This window comes from Cynocephalus volans, chromosome 10 (assembly GCF_027409185.1).
Source record: "Cynocephalus volans isolate mCynVol1 chromosome 10, mCynVol1.pri, whole genome shotgun sequence".
Taxonomy (NCBI): Eukaryota; Metazoa; Chordata; class Mammalia; order Dermoptera; family Cynocephalidae; genus Cynocephalus; species Cynocephalus volans.
The window spans coordinates 57,422,890-57,446,150 of NC_084469.1; the positions used below are offsets into that span (position 1 = coordinate 57,422,890).

Genomic DNA, 23,261 nt, shown 5'->3' on the forward strand with positions numbered 1-23,261 from the left:
GACGGCGATAGTTTGGACCCCGGGAGTCCCTGTCCATGTTCTTAATGGTTCAGCCAACCGGGTGAGTTGGTCGCATCTAGAAAAGAAGTCGGCGCTAGGTGAGGCGGGGCGGGACTCTTGGTGGTAGGAGTGGGTATGAGGCTGTCGTCCAAAGTGAGGAGCCCTGGGGCGCGGACATGGCGTGTGGTGTCCGGAGGGATCCTCAGGCTGTGCGTGCGTGAGGAGCCCTGAAGGGGGATTGTGTGATAAAGTGTGACAGATTGTGTGTGTGTGTGTGTGTGTGTGTGTGTGTGTGTGTGTGTGTGTGTGTGTGTGTGTGTGTGTGTGTGTACGCGTGTACGCGCGCGACTGTGCTCTTGCCACCGGGTTGGGCCTTCATGAAGGTAAGTGCAATTGTGAGTCTGAGACTGGTACTTGGCTCTTTAGTGTGTGTCACTGGCAGTTCCAGGTTCCTGCTGCTTTCCCCGCCATCTCCCCTCACATCCCCGAGTGTCTGCACAGAGCAGTGTCCCCAAGAGGAAAGTCAAATATTGAGCCCTAGGATGAAGGTTCCCAGCGAGAAGGCTTAGACCTGGGTCTGGGATTGGACTTTTAAGTTAGAAGTGTCCCTGAAACAGACTCCTGGGACGACATGATGGAAGGATTCCCACTTGGTGGTGCTGTGTAGGCAGCTGCGTTTTTCAGAACCACAGCATTTCCATACCTCTGATCCTGGAGAACTGCTGTGAATTCAGAGACAGGTTCCATCCTTCCTCTTGCATCTCGTTTTTGGTGTGATGTCAGAGCAGATGCGGCCCTGAGGGGATTTGCTAGGTCGGCCTGTGCTCTAAGAAAGTTTGGTGTCTCATGATTTTCCTTCTTCCCCAATCCTGCCGTTCGTCAAAAGAAAGATCCTGAGGAAGAGGGAAAAAATGTTGTAGCACGTCTAAAAGTCCAGTACCAGGTTAGTTTGTGTTTCCTAAGTGCACTTTTGTATTTAGGACATGTAAACATTTTCTTTTCTTTTCCTGAAATGCCCAGTGACCTCTCCTAGACCTTCCTTCCAGGTGAGTCATGGATCATGCAGATGGATCCTCCTCCTCACTGGCCTCCAAATGTCTCTCTCCTCATTTTTAAAATCATCCCTCTGAACTTTTTTTTTTTCTTTTTTGGTTGTTTCTTTTAGAGTGGTATTTTCAAACAGGGTTTGACCCAGTAGGCTGTCAAATCAGTTTAGTGCTGTTTCTTTAAACGTAGAATAGAAACTTCTTTGGGGGGAGGGGCGTATATTTGTCTATAACTACACACTGGGTTGGGGTGAGAAACAGAGTTCTTACTGGGAGTGCTGGTCAATAACGTCTGGAAACCAGTTTTAGCTTGTGTTAGAACCTCTCCTGTGCTTCTGGGGAGGTGTTTTGGAGCTCGTGGCTGAGTCTTAATGTGTCTCTGGGTCAAAGGTCCCCTGAGTCTCCCTGAAAAGATGTCTGTCCTGTGTTTGGCGTGTGCACCTATGTTTGCGCCGGTGTGAACCCACAAGCCATGTCTTTGTGACAGCATGTCTGAGACTTTGTGCTTGGGAATGTGCATTTGGGTCTCGGAAATCCTCTGAGGGCGACTTGACCAAGAGCTTTGAGAGTCTTTCCTCTGGGCAGGGGTGTTGGCTGGTACACTCACCACGTGTGACTGGATTTCCAGGATGCTCAGAGTGTGCCCCTGTTTCTATGGGCATCCATCTTTAGGCACATGTCTTTGGGATGATGTTGTTGACTGTGAGTGGGTCTGTGGCTACCTTTGCGGGGAGTGGGGGAAGAGGGGTGTCTTGCACAGTGCTGAGTCTTTCTCTAGAAGGGGTGAGTCTGTATGCGCCCTCTCCAGGCTCCTGAGTATGTGTGCTTTGCTGGGTGTACGTATATTGCCAGAGGGCTGAATTCTGAAGCTTTCTGAGCCTGGAGGTGTGCTTTTGGCAATGGACATCCTTGGGGTTTCTCTTGACAGTGTGCCTGTGTATTTATGGTAGTGGTATATTCTTTAAGTGTGACTGTGTCTGTGTTCTGCAGGCCCCACGCCTTGGCGGCACCTACTGAATGAACGTGGGCAGGGAGATCAGTTTCTCAGGTGTGTATCTGGGGTAGAGGTTTAGGGGTGTATTCCCAGTTTGGTGTCTTGAAGGGAGGGGGTGGAGCTTCCTCCTCTGGGTGTTCTTCTGAGGACAGGGACTGTGTCTCATTCACCATTGTATTCCCAACATCAAGGAGAATGCCTGGCAAAGAGGAAACCTCAAAAAGTATTTGTTAGATGATGATTTGTTTAATGAGTCTCTATAACAGGGAGCTGGCCCGTTAGCTCAGTTGGTTAGAATAAGATATTATAAGACCAAGGACAAGGGTTTGGATCCCCATACCAGCCAGCTGCCAAAAACAAACAAAAAAGAGTCTCCATAATGGAGTTTCTGGAAAGTTTTGGAGGATGTGCTCCTCCAAGAATGTCTTTGAGATTCTTTCTGTCTTTGAGTTTGTGTGAGTAATTACATTTCTGCGTGTGGAATTGCTGCTGTCCAAGATTCTTTTTGCTTCCAGTGTGTATGTGAAACAGTGTCTCCCTCTAGGTGTGGGTATCAGACAGGGTGAGGGAGGGCCAGTTGTCTCTCTGGCTTTGTTGTTTGTGACAGTGTTTCCCAGTAGGTATGTCCTGTCTTCCTGGTGTCTGAATTCATGAAGACGGATGTGTTTTCCTTTGAGTGTCCCCGTAAATGTGTGTGCTCTAATAGTAAATCAGTGAGGAGGTCTGTTTCCATCTGTCTCTGGCTGTGTCTGTCTGCATGATAGGGACAACCTATGTCTGTGAGTTTGTTTCTACATCTTTCATGTGTTTCTGAGGGGCTCTGTTCCCACCTGCCAGGGTCGCTATTCTCATGTCACATTGTGTGTTTGCACAGCCTGCTGCACAGATGTCGCACTGGGTGGAGCATGTCACAGGCTCTGGTCAGGTGTATTAGTCCATTTCTGTTGCTTATAACAAAATACCTGGAACTGGGTAATTTATAAAGAAGACAAAATTTATTGCTTAGTTTAAAAGAGAAGTACAAAGGCCAGGAAATGCATCTGGTGAAGGCCTTGGTGGTGACAGTGACACAGGGGTAGAATGGCAGAGCAGAGAGAGAGTAAACTCCTCATTCACTCTCCTTTTAAAGCCACCAGTACCACTCCCATTGTTCCAAGAATGGATCAATCTATTTACAGTCATCACAATGTAATGACCTCTTCAAGGCCCCACCTTTCAATTACCATAATAGGATTTTCCACTCTCAACAGTTACAAGTGGGGTTTAAGTTTTGGAGGGACATTCAGTCCAAGGCACCAGGTATTATCGGGGTTTTGAACTCGCTTTTTATAATGGTAGAGAAATGCATATCCTGGAGTCTATGGTTAAAACTTTGTTTTATTGAAATTAATGTTTAGGTAAAATCACATCATTGATCTGCTCCAAGGACCTCAGCTTAAAAGTATAGTAGGATCAGAGATGGTTTGACTGGTGTCAGTAAGTAAGTGGCATGGTTATCTGCTTTGTAGGGCTTTTAGGAGTGGGAATGTGATTGGAAGTCTAAGCATAGAAATCTGTGTCAACTTGGGCAGGGATTTTCCATAGAATCAATGAGTTGAGATTTATGTTTCTAAAGAGTTAATCATAGGAAAAAAATGTATATGTGAGGTAAAGTAATATTCATAGTGATGAACAATAATAGTCAAATTTTAAATTTTATATGAATCTCATTTACTAATATTGGGATTTAAAGACATTTACAAGGATTATATCCAAAATGATACTTCAATTGATTATTCACGGAGACATAGAGGAGAACCAACACTGCTCTGTCTGCTTTGCACAGATTTTCTTATTAAGTCTGCAGATGCTTCCTGCCTTGACTTGTTCATTCTAAGAAGAATTGTAATGGTAAAAAAAAAAAAGTCTTGTATTGAAGAAGAATGTTCAGGAACTAGTAGGCATTATTTATAACAATCACACTGATTTTCTTACTGTTTCCACATTTGTCAAACGAATTTGCTTCAACCATGTTAAAATTTTTTATTTTAAAATTGGATATAGATTTATTGTATGCTTCTGATTACGAAATTAGTCCTCACTTTTGGTAAACAATTTAGTTACATTACATAAAGGAATTACAAAGAAGAAAGTTAAAATAGCCCTAGCATCACTATCACTATTAATATTTTGGGGAGATATATTTTAGCAAAATTTTCTGTGCACTTTTACGAAGATACTTCAGAAGTTCGTGAAAAGATTCATATTATCTTTTAATTCTATTTTCCCATGAAAATTTTGTTGTTGTTGTTGTTGCTGGCTGGTAAGGAGATCCAAACCCCATGACCTTGGTGTTATAAGGCTGCTCTCTAACCAACTAAACTAACCAGCCAGCCCTTTCCCACGAGCTTTTTTTAAGTATCCTTATGTGTGTGTATGTGTGCACTTTTCTTCCTGCAGAATAGAAATTACACTAATTGATCATTCAAATGACACAGAGACTCTCCAACTCCTAGTTAGGAAAAGTAATTCCTCATAACCATGACATTTTTATATCTCCATACATACAGGGGGAAGAGGGAAGTGCCAAGGAACCCCTCTAAGTTTGATTAACCTTCCAGGTATATACACCTTTTAGGATTATACAAATCAGTGAAGGGTAATTATTATGGCACAATTTATGAAATAAGATAACCCTTCAGGATTACACTTCTTTTGGGATTTTTAAGGTTGCTTTTACAGGACATAGCAATACTTTCTCTTGTCCAGTCATCATTTAAGGTTCCATTACGCAAATGCCATTTTGTAGGACAGATTTATAATAGTAGAAAACAGAATAAGATGGTAATAGCTATAAATATTCTTGTAAATCTTTACATAGGACAGGAGAACAAGACGTTAAAGTGCTTCATTTAATGCCTTATTAGATTCTTTTAGCTGGTTTTATGTTGAAGAATGATGTCTCCCCTTTAGTAACTACAGGGACAAGGAAAGATTTCTTGATTTCAGAAACAGATTTCTGAGATTCTGCTTTGCTAATATTGTTAATTGAAATAAACTGCATTTTCAAGGCTTGACTCTAAAATATTTAAAGTATACATGTAAAAAAGAGTGGGCATGAGATTCAAATTTTGGTATAAAAAAGGAAACAATGGAAAATGATTTTATTTAATAACAATGGAATAAAGGACTTATAATGTTCTTTATTTTGATAATACTCTCTAACTTTTATTAACAAATTATATGTTACTAAGTGGAGTAAATGTGTTAACTCAATCTTCATGATAGCCCTACGGGACAGGTGCTGTTCTTATCTCTGGTTTACCAATAAACTAACTGAAAAGTTAGTAGCTGTCAGACTAAGATTCACATTCTGAAAGTCTGACAACAGAGTCTGTGTTATCAATGACAACATTATAACCCCCCCCCCACAATTGTACATACTTCTTTAATTTTTCTGTATCAATCAGTGATTCAACATAGATGTCCTCCTCCAACAATAAATATGGACCAATATAATCAGTACTAATAAGGCCTGAGTGTGCTGTCATAACTGACCACAATTTATTAACCTGTTGCCCACTATAGCTATTTATATTTATAATATTTGGTTATTATAAGTTGTTATATGGTAAACATCTTATACATATATATTAATTTACTTTTATAGCCATTTCCTGAGGGAAAAATGCCTGAAAATGGAATTTTAGTCAAATGTCAGACATAAGGGCTCACAGTATGTTGGATCTTGTGACAGTAGTTAGAGGAATATAAGAACTGAAAACACTTAGTTGCTACCTTACAGCAAAGAACATAAAATCAGAATGGACTGAATAAATACAAGGTAGAAGGTAATAAAAGTCACTAGAGAAAATAAGGTCACATGCCTTGGGAGTTCATAGGAAAGAAATGTCCAGTGCTATCCAATAGAACTTTGTATGATGATGGATATGTTCTGTGTTCTCCAGTATGGTAGCTACTAGCCACATGTGGCTATTGAAGACCAGAAATGTGGCCAGTATGACTGAGGAACTGAATTTCTAATTTTGTTTAATTTAAAATTTGATTTAAATAGCAATGTGTGGCTATCGGCTGTTGAGTGGGACAGCACAATTTTATACCTTAAGTTTTTATTGTAATGATGTTAGATTCAAAGTGAGACTAATTGGACAAGATTATTCAGCAGCAGTTTGGAGGGCATTGTGGCTGAAAGTACAGTTTCAGAGCAAAATAAACTGTCAGGAATACATCCATCAGGAGTATATGGAAAGAAGCCTCATTGTGACCAGCATCTATGTACAAGACATTGCAGTCCATTAGTATACACGGACATACATAAAAAAAAAAATCAGTGAGTTGGTTCAGGTTTAAGGGGCTAAAGGAAAAAAAGACATTCAATAAAAGTATGACAGCTATTTTTACATTATCTTAAGCTTTTTCTCCAAAGTCAAGAGAAGATTGTTTAAGAAAGGAAGAATGTTCTCTTATCAAAATGAACTATGTATGTATGTATGTGTATATTTTAAATTGCTTTAAAAATTTATGGATTATACTTTAAAAGAATATCAAGTAATGTTATGCAGATCAGCAGCAGTGTTGACATATATACATTTTTGAACTTCTTTCTCTGTCTTAATTTCTGCCTGTCATTTATTTTCTTTCTTTATATATGTATGTGTGTGTTTTTTACAAATGTAACTCTATTGTACACTCTGGTTTTTAACCTAATTTTTCTGTTTATAATATATCCTAGATATTTTCCACATCCTTTAAATATTGTCTCCAATTTAGCACAGTATTTGATATCTACTTAATATTCCATTATGTAGATGGTCTGTAATATACTTAACAAGTCAGCTGTTGCTGGACTCAATGCTGAACCTCGCCATCCCTTCGTACACTTTAATACATATTTACAAATCATTTGCTTTGGACAGAGTCCCAGAAGTAGGTTTGTATTGTTAAATTCTTTCGCATACTTCTATATATGCACTGTTTTAAGGTTTTACAAATCAGTAGCATCTACAAAGTATCCATTTCCCCGTGATGTTGCTCATATGGCATATCATTAGTCTTTTAAATCTGCCAGTCTAATAACTGTGAATTGTTATTTCTTTAACAATTTGTCCTTAATTGTATTGAAATTTAATAATTTTGATGGATGATGTTATTTTTAGTGAATTACCCATGCTCATAGGGTAATTCTCATAGGTTTCACTCATAGGAAGAAATTCTGAGCTTCAGAGGCAAAAGTCAGATTTGGAAGAGAGTTGGCTTTGTATTTAGAGAAACGTGGTTTCAAAACACAGCTCTGCCTCTTACTGTGAATTCAGGAAAAAAGTTTACTTTGAGCCTCCACTGCCTCATCTCTTGAATGGAGATAACTGCGTTGCATGATTAAATGTTAATGTGATAAAGGACCCACCATGTAGAAGATCCTAAAAATATCTATTTTTGTTGTTGCCACTTGGCAACCGTGGGCCTGAATTCACACCTCCCCAGTCTTGATATTCAGATATTGGGGTGGTCAGTGAATTCTTGCAGGAAAGCTCTATAGATGATCTTGATTAGGAAACAGGGATTGGTTGGAAACAGAGCCCAGACGATTCTGGGGCTGTAGTTCTGGCTGGGGAAGGACTTCATTTGGGGAAGTGCGGTTTTGCAATGGGAAAGGCTACCTGCTTTTTTCCGCCTTCATGTCTGTGGAGTCCAGGCATATATCCAAGCCATGAATGACATGCGGGTTTGGATGACACAGTCCCTCCTCAGCCCTACGGTGGACTTGGATGAAAGAAGATCTGCTCAGTGCAACACTTAACAATTCAGTGTCAAATATAGATCAGCATCATCAGAAATTGCGGTGGGCCAGAGACTCTACTGCTGGAGTGGTTGGTCTGGCTTCATACAGGAGGCCTCTGCTCTGTATCTACACTTGTGCAGGTGGTTTCCCATGATACAGGAAGAGCATGGCCATATCCAGACTCCCTCTTCTCTCCCCCAATTTATATGTGTAGTGTGGGGGGTTGGAAGTAGAAATGAAGGAAAAACAGGGTTATATTAACTTAAGTAATTTTGGGAATTCTGAGACACACCTAATCTCAAAGTCACTTGTTCCTCCCTCAGCCCTGGCTTCCCTGGATTCTTTGCTTCTCTGGTGGAGGAAGCTCAAGAAGAACTGACAAGTTCTTGCAGTTCTAAAACCATGGCCCATGTAAGTTTGCATTCCTCTTCCTTTTTTTCCACAGTCCCTTGAAGTGAAATATATTTCTCTTCCTTAAAATTCTGTTTTAAATTCATGGACTGGCCAGTTAGCTCAGTTGGTTAGAGTACTATCTTGTAACAAGGTCAAGGGCTCAGATCCCTGTACCAGCCAGCTGCCAAAAAAAAAAAAAAAAAAAAATTCATGTGATTATTTTTATTATCCTGAGACATCCTTCCTAAGACACCCTGCTGCTGAACTCGCTCCACAGTAACTGATCACAGCGAAGGATTGTGCCAAACAACTAGTGTCTTCCTCATTTTCCCCTTTTTTATTTTATTTGTGCTCACCTATTCATCATTCACCTATGTGCCCAATCTTCTATCAGAAGCATTGATGGAGAAGTAAAAGATGAAGTCCCTCAGGGGAAATATTTGAGCTTCCATCATGAGAGTTGTGATTCTGTGACACAGAAATGGTGGTCCCATTAGACTCCACAGACATGAGTTTTGCAGATCGATAGGATGGAATTTAGTGTTGAGTGTTTGCCATCCCAGATGTCTTCCAAGTCAGCCTCAGAGGAAGAGGTGAGATCTCACGCCTTCAGAGACTGAGAGAACAAGTTGGAGTGTGATTGGGGCCTGTATATGGGGGTTTCAGGGGTCTAGCCAGGAGATCCCTGAGGGACAAACGTCAATTTTGTGGTTGAGGAGGCTGTGCTGGTTTCCAGTGACATCAGTGTCATTGTGGATCATTCTACATCAGCATCCTTTAGCTCAGGAACAAGGCAAGTGTTCCTGAGGGACGGTGGGGGTAGCAGATAAGAAGATGCTCCAGATCCCTAATTGTGGATGGAAATAGGTTCACAGGATTGGGTAAGACCTAAATGTTTTGTCCAACCTAAATGCCTAAGTATAAAAGAAGGATTAGTCTGATAATCTCCACAAGATGGATGATACAATGAGCCAGCCAATAAATATATTAACTAAAAACTATGCTTATGGTGTTATTTTGCATAATGATGAACCTGAGTTTCTATGAAATTGCATAATATCAATTAAGTCCTATTTTATAAGATAAAGATTTTAGAGTACTTTTGGGGGAAAAAATCTTTTTTTTTTTTTTTTCAGTTTCTTGAAGGGAAGAGAGGATGATGGAACTCAAATTTATTCAGAACTTAAAATGCAGGCACATAAAAGGCAAAGTGTGTATTTATGATATTTTATTTAATTGGGAAACTTTGATTATTTTATTCATTCCCAGACCCTTGGATAATTATGTTATCTCATGGTATACAGGACATTTTGTTTGCATCAACAGATAGTATTCTTTAAAAGTATATGGGCACTCTACTTCAGAAATACTAATTTTTTATTCTTCTACACATGTTGCATCTTGAACTCCAGTTTACTTTCTTGTAATATTGCAAAGCAGTTTTCTGTCTTGAAAATACATTTAAAACTTTTTTTTATAATACAACGTCTATCATTTCAGGTGTCCTTGGCATTCAGGGATGTGGCCATAGACCTCTCCCAAGAGGAGTGGGAGTGCCTGGACCCTGCTCAGAGGGACTTGTACAGGGATGTAATGTTGGAGAACTACAGCAACCTGATCTCACTGGGTAAGCTATCCACCCAAATAACTTACAATCTGTTTTCTGGAATATGAGATTCCTCCACTGTCAAATTTCAGGGTTCTGTTTGAAGAAGCCAGCTGAATTTCTTCCCCTTATTTTGAAAGAAATAATTGGAATATTGTTGGGGTGCAAATGGGCACCTGTGTTAAGCGCCTTTACCTTCCCCATCCTTCAGTGCCATTCACTCCTCCCTCTGGGGTTCCTGTTATTGTCTGTTTTTCTAAATGACTCCCAGATTTGAATTGTGTGACATTTTCAAAGAAACCAGATTTCATATAACGTGGTTACTCAGAATTCCTGTAGCTACTCTGCGTTAATGTCTGGCCCACCTGCAAAAGAAAAATAGGGTTCTGGTTTTCTTTGAGTATGAGAATTGCCTCTCTGGATTATATAATGGTAGATTGGGTTAACAATATTCATTTAAAATTCAAGCAGACACACCCCATCCCAGAAGAGACATATTCTCTTTAATCTGCTTTATGGTTGAAAGTTACGGTCTGTGAATTTTGCATTTTCCATTTAAAGAATATCTGAGGAAGAACCTGGAAGTGTTTTAGAAAACTTATTTTATTTCTCTTAGCAAAATAGTAACAACAAAATAACACTATATACTAGACATCCTTTTAAGCCTTCACATATATTAATTAGCTTAATTCGTACAACAGCTCTGTGAAGTAGGTAATATTAGTCCCATTTTGCATTTGATAAAAGTGCAACACACGGAAGGTAAGTAACTTTTCAAGGTCACACAGCTGGTAGGTGGCAGAAGATTTGAAACCAGGCCATAGAGCTCCAGAGTGTTCACATGACCCCTCTCTATACCACCTTTAAAAGCAGAGCAGACCTTTTCCTTCTCTTACCTGGTCTCTTTAGTCCTATAATTCAGTCCATTTTAATGTGAATATTCTTCAGTGTCATTTTTCTTCTTTGCTGTGAAGGCTTTATCAAGTACCATTTTGACCTATAGTTTATTATAAATGTAACCAAGTCTAAATTAAGTCATTTTGAGGTTATGGGTATTTGGGGTTTGTTTTGGTTTTTCTTTCTACAACATGTGCCATTTCTTCTCCCGTGAGCAGGATATACCATTCCTAAGCCAGATGTGATTACTTTATTGGAGCAAGAGAAAGAGCCCTGGATGGTAATGAAGGAAGGGACAAGGAGTTGGCACACAGGTGAGTGATGGCAAATCAGGCAGGGGGAAGCCATCACAAGTTATGGCCCACTGGGTCAGGAAGGGGGCACATCCTTGAGATGCTGTTTGGAAAGCTCCTTTCGAAGGCCCAAGGCCTGTGGAGAAAAGGCTCAAAACCTGGGAAACATTAAGATTTTTTCAGCATGAGCTACCAAAGGAAGTTTGCCCCCATTTGCCACACTCCTTGTTTTTCTCCTCTTATGTTCCCTCCCACTTCAAGGAGGGGCTGCTTTCCTACTTCCCCTATGACCACCATTTTACCTATATTTCCAGATCCTCTTTATATTCATTTCTCCATTGCCTAAAATTGTTTTATTCAACAGACATTCTCTATTCACCTAACCTAAGCAAAGCACTGTGCTAGAGTTTAGGCACTATTGATATACTTTCCTACCACCACAGAGATGTTGGTATTATAGTAAGGGAAACATGTGGTAAACAAGTAAACATAATATCAGGTTTTGATATGTGTGGTGAAGAAAATTAAGCAGGGTAAGGAGACAGAATGTTGGGGAGTTGGAAGGGCTAATTTAGATAGGATCAGGAAAGGCCATTCTGAGATAATGACTTTTTTTTTCCTCCAATTTATTTTTTATTGAAGCATAATTGATTATACATACTTGTGGGGTATAAAATTGACCCTTAATAGTTGTGTACAATGTGTGATGGCCAAATCAGGATAGTTATTCATCATTACAATATGTGATCATTAATTTCTCAGCCACCCTCCGTCTCCCCCTCCCCCTCCCCCTTCCCACCTCTAGTAACCATAGTTCTGTTCTCTCTTAAAAGTTCAACATATGACCTTTGAACAGAGATAGAAGTAAGGTCTCAGGCCATGTGAAGATTGAGGAAGAGCATTCCAAGCAGAATAAATTGCAAATGTGAATGTTCTGAGATCAAGTGTCATCTGTGTTTATTCCCAAACCAGATTATGCCAGCTGATTTGGACACTCTTGTAGAATTATTTTTGTGTTCATATGTTTTTACTTCTCCTGGGTTTTCATTTCTCTTGGGAATATGTAGAAGTGGAATTGCTGAGTCACAGAACAGTGTATTTTCTTAATCATATGTATTAAGGTATAATTTACATAATATAAAAGGCATCAATGTTAAGTGTCAACTTCTATAACTTTTTATAACAGTGTTATTTACATATAATTGGTACACAATAAACTCCATGTATTTAAAGTATAAAATTTGATAAGTTCACATGTATGTTGTGAAACTATTATACAATCAAATAATAAACATATCCATTACCTCCAAAAGTAATCCCTCCATCATGCCACTCTCCACCGCCTGCCCGGGCAACCACCCATCATCTCTCTGTCACTATGGATTAATTTGAATTTTCTAGAATTTTGTATAGATGGAATTATACAGCGGTGATTTTTTTTTTTTTTCCTTTTTGGTGGCTGGCTGGTACAGGGATCTGAACCCATGACCTTGGTGTCACAACACAGCGCTCTAAACTACTAAGCTAACTGGTCAGCCCCCGATTTTTTATTTAGCTTCATTCATCCAGCATAATTATTTTGAGATTCATCCATGTTGTTACATATATCAATACTGCATTCCTTTTATTATTGAGCACTATTCTGTTATATGGATGTATCACAATTTATCTATTTACCTTTTGATAGACATTGAGTTATTGGAAATGTTTGAGTATTTTAAATAAAGCTGCTGGAAACACTCATATAAAAGTCTTTGTACAGACATATGCTCTCATTTATCTTGGGTAAATATCTGGGGTGGAATGGGTGGATCATATAGTAAATACATGTTTAAACTTTTAAGAAACTGCCGCACTGTTTTTGAAAGTGGTTGTACTATTTTACCTTCCCAGCAGAAGATTGTAAGAGTTCCAGTTCTTTCACATTCTTGCCAGCACTTGGTATGGTCGGCCTTTTTAATTTTGGCTATACTAATAGATGTATGGTGGCATCACATGGTGGTTTTAATTTTCATTTCCCTAATGCTTAATGATCTTGAGCAACTTTTCATTGCTTAATTTCTCATCGATATTTCTTTGAAATGTCTGTTAGAATCTTTTGCCCATTTTCTAAGTGAGTTGTTTATTTTCTGATTAATGGGTTTTTAAGAGTTCCTTATGTATTCTAGATACAAGTTCTTTATCAAAGGTGTGGCTTACAAATATTTTCTCCCACTCCTTGGCTTTTCACTCTCTTAACAGTGTTTTTTGAATAGCATATCTCTTAATTTGATTGGATCAAATTTATCGCTTTTTTCTTTTTTGGACTGTGCTTTCAGTATCATGTCTATGAAGTATTTGCCAAACCCCCAAATTACAAGGCTTTTCTGTTTTCTTCTAGAAATTTTATAGTTTTATATTTTTACTTTTGTGTACCACCTGTCCACAAACTCTTCCAGAAACTTGGGGAATAGTTCTAAACTCATTCTACGAGGCCAGCATTATCCTGATATCAAAACCAGACAAAGACGTGAGAAAATATAAGTCAATATCCTTCATAAACACAGATGTAAAAAGTCTAAACAAAATTTTAGCCATTTGAATCCAACAATTTATGAAAAGAATAGTGGTGGCTGGCAGTCCTTGACGTTCCTTGGCCTATAGATATGTCATTCTAGTCTCTGCCTCCATCTTCACATCACCTTCTCTTGTCTTTCTAGAGTCTAATCTCCTTCTGCCTCACTCTTATAAGTACATCTGGATAAGTGTGTTGGATTTAGGGCCTACCCTAAATCTAAGATGATCTCATCTTGAGATCCTTAACTTAGTTACAACTGAAAAGACTCTTTTTTCCAAATTAGGTCACGTTCACAGGTACTGAGAGTTAGGCCTTGCACATATCTTTTTGGGAGCCACCATTTAACCCACTACATTTAACTCACCATGTAACCCGTTACATCTGGGAGTAACAGCGTTTATTTTCTTCTTTCCTAATGCTTATATTATTTTCTTTGCCTTACTCTACTAGCCAGGACCTGCAATATAATTATTGAATAGATGTGAGTTGGAGTATCTGTGGGATGAATGAATAGTAATAAAATTCATATGTTGCTTACTAAATAAAATATCTTAGTACTTTAGTTGGGATAGGGATGAAGAAAAGCAACCACGGCAGTGTGCAGGGCGCAGTGTAAACAGTGGTAGAGATATCTTATGCTCAGGGTAACAAGAAGTCATTGGAGAACGGTGAGATATAAAACTGACACTTTTCCATTTGTACCTTTGACTGAGTAATCTTGGATGTACCTCTGTGCCCACTTGTAAGAGAAGTGATGTAGGAAAGAGTATATTTAATCACTGTACTAAGATGAGAGAGATTAGAATCAGGGAGATATATTCATAACTGTAGCATAATTAGGGGAAATTAAGTTATTATTATACTTAGCTGCCTTCCTCAGTGACTTATTCTTGCCTTACTACCTTTTTGAATCCAGGGGTTTATTTGTCCTACTATTATTTAACACATCCTATGTGTGTTAGAGCTGGTTATTCAATGGCAGGAATTAAAACAGAGATTGTGTCTATACTTAGAAAATTGTAGGCATAAGGACATCCACAGAATAAATGAGAAAATTAATGAATACATAATTGAGAAAATCCACAGAACTGATACTGGAATATGGAATCAAGAGCGTGGACTGACTTAGATGTGGTCAGCAGGGACACCCTTTCTGAGGAAGTGACATTTAATCTGAGATCTGAACAATGAAAAGGAGCCCACCATGCCAAGAACCAAAGTCAGAGGATTCCTGGGAGAGGGAGCAGGCTAGAAAAAGCCTTAAGATATAGGAAAGGTTGTAGCATATTTTAGGATCTGAAAGAGTACATTGTGGTGGGAGATTGAGAACAAAGAGGACAGTGGCTTGTGTGGGTCTTACACATAAGCAATGGCGTTTTATCCATGGTAATATGTTTGAAATTTATTCTAAGGGTAAATAGATGCTTTTAGAAAAAGCATTAGGTACGGATTTTCAAAATGTCCTTCATCAAAATCATCTGATGAAAAAGATGAAAAATGCAGATATCTAGGACTTGCTACTCTAGATTTTCATTCAGTTTATCTGATTTGGTGCTTGAAAAGCAGTTTCTGTAAGGAACTCCCCTAAATCCATCCTAGATAGGAGATTCACTTACTTAATCTATTCCCTACTCACCTATTTTACCCTTTGTAAAAGTCACATTATTTTCTGAGGTCTTTTTACCTTCTTTCAAATTGCATTACAGTAATTTAGAGTTCTCTAAGCCAGGAGCAAGCAAACTATAGCCCATGGGCCAAATAGCTTACTGCCTGCTTTTGCATGGCTCACAAGTTACAACTTTTTTTTGCATTTTTAGATGGTTGAAGAAAATTAAAAGAAGAATTTTTTTGACATAAAAGTTTTTTGAAGTTCAAATTTCAGTGTTCATAAATAAAGTGTTCTTATAACACAGCTACATTTATTTAATTACATATTGTCCATGGCTGCCTTCGTGTTATAATAGCAGAGCTAAGTAACTGTGACAGAGACCTTATGCCTCACAAAGTCTAAAATCTTACTGTCTGGCCCTTTATAGAAAAAACTTGCTGACTTCAGCTCTAAAAACCTTTTACTTCTAAGGTGTATTATTTCAGTTTATCTTTTATTTCTACTATAAGGTGCAATCCCCCATCCTACCACCAACACAGAAAAACAGCATTATGGCATTAGTTTGCTTTCTTTCGCTTTTTGTTTTCTTGCAGATTTGGAGTGCAAAAATGTCACCGAGAAGTTATTTCCAGAAAAGGATGTTTGTGAAATATATTTATCTCAATTGCAGACAATGGAAAAAAGTAAAACCTACATCTCTGAGGACACCATTTTCAGAAATGGTTTGCAGTGCAAACATGAATTTGAGAGACAAGAGAGACATCAGATGGACTGTGTTAGTCAAATAATAATCCAAAAACAAATATCTTATCCTCTACATCAGAAAGTTCATGCTAGAGAGAAATCATATGAATGTAGGGAATGCAGGAAGTCCTTTAGACAACAGTCATACCTTATTCAGCATCTGAGAATTCATACTGGTGAGAGACCTTATAAATGTGCAGAATGTGGAAAGGCCTTTTGTCGAGTGGGAGACCTTAGAGTACATCAAACAATCCATGCTGGGGAGAGACCTTATGAATGTAAAGAATGTGGGAAGGCCTTTAGACTTCATTATCACCTTACTGAACATCAGAGAACACATTCTGGTGTGAAACCCTATGAGTGTAAAGACTGTGGGAAGGCCTTTAGTCGTGTTAGAGACCTTAGAGTACATCAGACAATTCATGCTGGGGAGAGACCTTATGAATGTAAAGAATGTAGGAAGACCTTTAGACTTCATTATCAACTTACTGAACATCAAAGAATTCATACTGGTGAAAGGCCTTATGAATGTAAGGTTTGTGGAAAGACTTTTAGGGTGCAACGACATATTAGCCAACACAAGAAAATTCACACTGGTGTAAAACCCTATAAATGTAATGAATGTGGGAAGGCCTTTAGTCATGGCTCATACCTTGTTCAACATCAGAAAATTCATACTGGTGAGAAGCCCTATGAATGTAATGAATGTGGTAAGTCCTTTAGTTTTCATGCAGAACTTACTCGACATCACAGAATTCATACTGGTGAGAAACCCTATGAATGTAAAGAATGTGGAAAAGCCTTCCGTCTTCAAACAGAACTTACTCGGCATCACAGAACTCATACTGGTGAGAAACCCTATGCATGTAAGGAATGTGGGAAGGCCTTTATCTGTGGCTATCAACTTACTTTACACCTGAGAACTCATACTGGTGAGATTCCCTATGAATGTAAGGAATGTGGGAAGACCTTCAGTAGTCGTTATCATCTTACTCAACACTACAGAATTCATACTGGTGAGAAACCCTACATATGTAATGAGTGTGGGAAAGCCTTTCGTCTTCAGGCAGAACTTACCCGACATCACAGAATTCATACTTGTGAGAAACCCTATGAATGTAAGGAATGTGGGAAGGCTTTTATTCGTAGCAATCAACTTACTTCACACCAGCGAATTCACACCAATGAGAATACCTATGGATGTGAAGAATGTGGGAAGACTTTTAGTCGTCGCTATAATCTTACTCAACATTATAAAATCCATACCGGTGAAAAACCCTATCAATGTAAAGAATGTGGAAAGGCCTTTCGCTTTCAAACAGAACTCACTCAGCATCACAGAATTCATACTGGTGAAAAACCCTATAAATGTAAGGAATGTGGGAAAGCCTTTATTCGTAGCAATCATCTTACTCAACATCACAGAATTCACACCGGTGAGAAACCCTATGAATGTAAGGACTGTGGGAAGACCTTTAGTCGTCACTATCATCTTACTCAACATCACAGAATTCATACTGGTGAGAAACCCTACACATGTAATGAGTGTGGGGATGCTTTTATTTGCAGTTATCAACTTACCTTACATCAAAGAATTCACACTGGTGAGATTCCATATGAATGTAAGGAATGTGGAAAGACCTTTAGTCGTCGGTATCATCTTACTCAACATTTTAGACTTCACACTGGTGAGAAACCTTATGGCTGTAAAGAATGTGGAAAAACCTTTCGCCTTCAAGCAGAACTTACTCGACATCACACAATTCATACGGGTGAGAAACCCTATAAATGTAAAGAATGTGGGAAGGCCTTCAGTGTTAATTCAGAACTTACTCGACATCACAGAATTCATACTGGTGAAAAACCCTATAAATGTAAAGAATGTGGGAAAGCCTTTATTCGTAGTGATCAACTTACTTTACATCAGAGAAATCACATTAGTGAGGAAACTCTATGCGTGATATAAAGAGGATATGATGGCCTTTAGCAAATGCCTTTCACAGCAGCAGAGAATTTGTAATTTAAGAAATTTCTTACCTGTTAGAAACATGTAGGAATCCCTTTTGCTTCATGCTCAGAACTTAACAGGAGTGGTGTTAGATGTTCGTTTAAAGAGTTAAAAAACTAGCATTTCTTAGTCCTGGTTAAACTTTAACAGCTTGATACTGGTACAGTGTATCTCAAACCATTAAGCACTTTCTCCCCTGCAAACTGTGGTTGAACAATACTTCTATAAAATGCAATAATATTGGATTCCCAAAAAAATGGAATGGGAAGAAAACAGACATACAAAATAAAAGCCCAATTTGTTATTATTGAATTTAATGGACATAAATTAGCTCTGCCAAATTGCTAAAGTTTCTAAATACTTGCTCTCGCTTACTTCAACTCATTGTAGACCAGAAGCAAACAATTTGTGGACCAGTGTCAGCACATTGACCACACTTTATATAGCACTGTAACAGAACATGATTCCGTTAATATAAAAAACGTGGGAAAGACTTTAGCAATGGTATGTCTTTGCTATAATTTTCATAATTCCACCTTGGCCTGTGTGTGGTATTTGGCAAAACACTTCTCCCCTCTGTACTTCACTTTTAAAATGGTAATAATAGTACCTACCTAATAGTATTTTTGCGAGGATGAAATATTAATAGAAAATAAAGCCTTTAGAAGAGTGTTTGACATGTGCTCAATAAATATTATTGTTCTTAATTTTATCATTAGTGGTACTATTAGTAAATTCATGTAAGAGGAAGACCCTGTGGGTGTAAGGAATTTGTAAAACCTGTCCATTATCTTTTACTCCTTACTTAAATTTGGATAATTGTGAATAAAATCCAGTAAAATAGAGTAAACTTTCTAAAATCAAAACACATCTCTGAAAATCAGCATGAGGAAAAAAACTCTACATATGATGAGTGTGAATATTATAAGAATATAGCTTTTGAAGAGTCAGGGAGAGCTATAATGCTTTCCCTCTCGAAAGCTAAAAAGCAGATATGTTATAGTCTGCTTTTTCTGTCCACAATTCAGGATAAATTAGAACCTAACAACCAAAAGACCACTGTCCATTTGGAAATATTAAGAGAATAGTACATGAACACTAGTACGTCCTCTCTAGGTTCAGCAAATTGTTAATATACTGTAATGTGGTTAGCTTCTCTGTAATATTTACTTATTTTTGCTATAGTATTTGAGTACAAATTGTTGACATGACATATCCCATCTCCTAAGAATAAAGGCTGCCTCCTGTTTGATCACTGTATACCTTCATACCTAAGGAGATTAACAAAAATTGCATAATCTGTAATATTCAGTCCATATTCATATTTTCTCAATCGTGTGAAGAATGCTTTTAGTAGGTTATTTTTTTAAATTTAGGAATTAAAATAAATTCATGGATTGCATTTGGTTATGCACTTTTTGTCTCTTTTATAAGAACAGCCTTCCCCCCCACAACTTCATTGCAACACTGACTTTTTAAGAGTTCACAATACTTATAGAATTTCATAGTCTGGTTTTTTCTCATTGTTTTCTCAAAGTATTTTAAAATGTGCCCTTTTATCCCGAGTTTTTCCCATGAACTGGAAGTTAGGATTAGAGACCCAATTAGGTACAGATTAAATATTTTGACTAGTAGATGATATTTTGTATTTCAGTTTGTAACCCATTAGGTGGCATACAATGTCATATTATGCCACTATGTTATTCTACATTCATTCACCTGGTGTAGCAGATTGTACTTTCTTTTTTTTTTTTTTTTTTTTATAGATGACCGGTAAGGAGATCTCAATCCTTGGCTTGGTGTTGTCAGGACCACATTCAGCCAGTGAGCAAACCGGCCATCCCTATATAGGATCCGAACCCGTTGCCTCGGTGTTATCAGCACCACACTCTCCCGAGTGAGCCACGGGCCGGCCCCAGAATGTACTTTCCAAAGCCGGCCACACTAAAGTATCCCATTCTACGGGTTTACCTTACAACATGATACTGACACTCACCCATCAAGAGGTAGAGCCCACAGTGCTTCCTTTTGAATCTGTATTTTGAAACAAATATTGGAGGCCATCACTTTGTCTCTCCTGGTCACCACTCTATCCCTAGCACTTAATACTGTCTCTTTAACATAGTAAGCACTTGATAAAACTGTGAAGAGAATGAGTATGAGCGTACTTTTTAAAGTTCATGGAAAGGTATTATCTTTTAATTCTACTTTTCCACCAACTCTTTGAAATAGCCTCATAAGCATTCAACTCAAAAAACTACCATAGTGCCCCCTTGTCTGTGGTTTCACTTACCCATGGTACAGTGCAGTAAGATATTTTGAGAGAGACAGACACCACAGTCACATAACTTTCATTACAGTATATTGTTATAATTCTTCTATTTTATTATTAGTTATTGTTAATCATTTATTATGCCTAATTTATAAATTAATCTTTATCATTAGTATGTATGTATAGGAAAAAACTGTTTGTAGGGTTCAGTACTGTCCATGGTTTCAGGCATCCAGTGGGGATCTTGGAACTCATCCCCTACAGATAAGTGAGGACGACTGTAGGGGAAAAATGCTCTAAGCCAATAAAAGAAAGGAATGAGGACAGTTAAAAGTAGGAGTTAAGGAATTTTAAAATAAAATATTTTATTCCAACTGTGAAAAAATACTAATATTTGATTTTAGTAAATCTAATCAAGGGAAAAATGATAAAAATTACAGCATTGTGAATGAGAATGTGATATAACTACAGATGGAGGAGATTTTTGAAATTGTAACATTCTATAAGCATATTCCAATATATTTAAAAATCTATACAGAATAAATTATTTCCTACGAAAATAATTTATTGAACAATGTATAAAGGGATAAAATAAAAATAAAAATAATATAAAAATAAAAATTTAGTCTAAAATCTCCCTTTTAATAATAATACTTAGTGTTTCACAGTGTTTCATCAAAAAATTCAAGTTTCATCAAAAATTGCAAGGAGGAGGTAATATCAAAATTTCACTAGCTCTTTCTACATTGATAATACTGATAACACAACAGATGAAGATAGCTGTTAAAAGGCAGATATGTAGGTGAGCTTCATTATGAAGATAAATCCTAAATTATTAGTATATTTATTCAAAAGTCTACTAAAAGAGTTAGGCAAAGGAAATTCGTTACCTAGACTATTCAGGGACAGATCTGTTTAAATAATCCAGACTAATGATGGAAAAGGAGAACTGATCTAGTCCAGGTATCTTCAAGATCCATTTTGTTAGTTTTTTTCTTAGCTTTAAATGGCTAAAGTATGGCCTAAATTGGATATGACAATTTCCTCAATGCTTAACAGCATGATTTTTCACATTTTAACATCTTTGAAATCATGGTGTACAACTGATAGCATCTTACAGTTTGTTCAGCCAGGTGGTAATCATGAAGCACTTTTGTGAAAACCCTTTCTGGTAAAAGAAACCCCAGCAACAAAATATATAGTTTTAATGGCATGTAGGGGTTTGTGTGTGAGTAGATACAGTTGAATTTCAATTCTTTCTTTAAGAGAATTGTAATTAAAAATGGCCAACAGACACATGAAAAAATGCTCAACATCACTCAGCATTCGGGAAATGCAAATCAAAACCACACTGAGATACCATCTCACTCCAGTTAGGATAGCTAATATCCAAAAGACTAAGAATGATAAATGTTGGTGAGGTTGCAGAGAAAAGGGAACTCTCATACACTGTTGGTGGGACTGCAAAATGGTGCAGCCTCTATGGAAAATGGTATGGAGTTTCCTCAAACAATTGCAGATAGATCTACCATATGACCCAGCTATCCCACTGCTGGGAAAATACCCAGAGGAATGGAAATCATCAAGTCGAAGGTATACCTGTTCCTCAATGTTCATTGCAGCACTCTTTACAATAGCTAAGAGTTGGAACCAGCCCAAATGTCCATCATCAGATGAGAGGATAGGAAACTGTGGTATTTCTACACAATGGAATACTACTCTGCTGTAAAAAAGAACGAAATATTACCATTCACAACAACATGATGGACTTAGAGAAAATTATATTAAGTGAAATAAGTCAGGCACAGAAAGAGAAATACCACGTGTTCTTATTTGTGGGAGCTAAAAATAAATAAATATACAAACAAATAAAGGGGGGAAGAAGATACAACAATCACAATTCCTCAAACTTGTTAAGACAAGTGAACAGATATGATGTAGTGGGGGGAGGGAGGGGGACAAGAGGAATGGGTAAAGGGACACGAAAATCAACTACAATGTATATTGAGAAGTTAAAATTTAAAAAGAAAAAAGAAAAAAAAATTTTAAATCACCACCTTCCTCCAACTTAGAATGACTAAGGTCCATAACACATCATGTATTGTCAATCAAAATGTCTATGATCTCATGGATGCATTATGATCTGCAGCTCCAGGTCCTTTTATGAAAATAAGACAGCCATAATATATTCTTGTACAAGTCATTTACTATATAATAGATGATATCTATTGCCCAATATTTGCAAATTATTTTTATATATAACAATAATTTAGATGTAATAAAAAGCAGAGTATTTTGAGACTTATAATAAAACAAATTACCTTTATATATTAGTTGATTATTCCTCCAGGGTACCAATGCCTTAACCCAACATACCTGGAAGAATGTTTCTGGGAAGAGTAGTACCTAATGGTATTTGAAAAACATTCTGTGGTCACATAGGCTTATGACATTTTGAATACTAAACTCCTTTTTTAAAAAAATAAATGCTTATTATCAGGCTATCAAAAGACCTAAAAGTCCTACAATAAAGAAAATTTTCATAATTTTGTTGTTTTCAGTGTGTGGTAAATTTATTAAGGATGTCTCATTCACAACACCTAATGTCTTTCAGATATGAACCCACAGTGGAAATGCCCCCATAACAAAAGAGTGACCTTAAGGATGGAATATTCAGATGTACTGGCAGATGCTTAGCTATGTTGGGAAAGGAAATGCACAGTGTATTTCTATGCTGCTCACATCTTCCTCTGCAATCAATTACTGGTCCAATTTTTTTATGTGAACATATCATAATGTATTTAAACCTGCTTTTATTGACTAGTATTTAGGTTTTAACAAATTTTTACCATTTAAATATACTTTAATGAATATCCTTGTCTGTGATCATTGGTTTATGTGAACTGGGATTTCTGTAATTATATACACACAGAAGTACAAATGGCACATACATTATATACTCTTTCAGTTATGTTAGATATTGCTAAATTGATCATAGGTTATCTCTACTTCCAACTGTATTAGACATTGCCAGATTGTTTTCTTAGATTCCTATTAATTGAT

The 23,261-nt window shown here is 37.5% G+C and overlaps 1 protein-coding gene across 3 annotated transcripts; it reads left to right on the top strand.

Moving 5' to 3' along the window:
* On the top strand, positions 1 to 18,833 carry LOC134387207 (zinc finger protein 546). Of its 3 annotated transcripts, XM_063109607.1 has the most exons (6): positions 805 to 943; positions 2,037 to 2,094; positions 8,143 to 8,230; positions 9,713 to 9,839; positions 10,934 to 11,029; positions 15,768 to 18,833. In XM_063109607.1, exons 3-6 carry the CDS (start codon positions 8,222 to 8,224, stop codon positions 17,882 to 17,884), a joined length of 2,349 nt encoding a protein of 782 aa, XP_062965677.1. In that variant the 5' UTR covers positions 805 to 943; positions 2,037 to 2,094; positions 8,143 to 8,221; the 3' UTR covers positions 17,885 to 18,833. The 3 variants fall into 3 exon arrangements, with proteins under 3 accessions (XP_062965675.1, XP_062965677.1, XP_062965676.1); XM_063109605.1 differs by lacking the exons at positions 805 to 943; positions 2,037 to 2,094 and adding an exon at positions 1 to 61; XM_063109606.1 differs by lacking the exon at positions 2,037 to 2,094.
* The last annotated feature ends 4,428 nt before the right edge of the window (positions 18,834 to 23,261 follow it).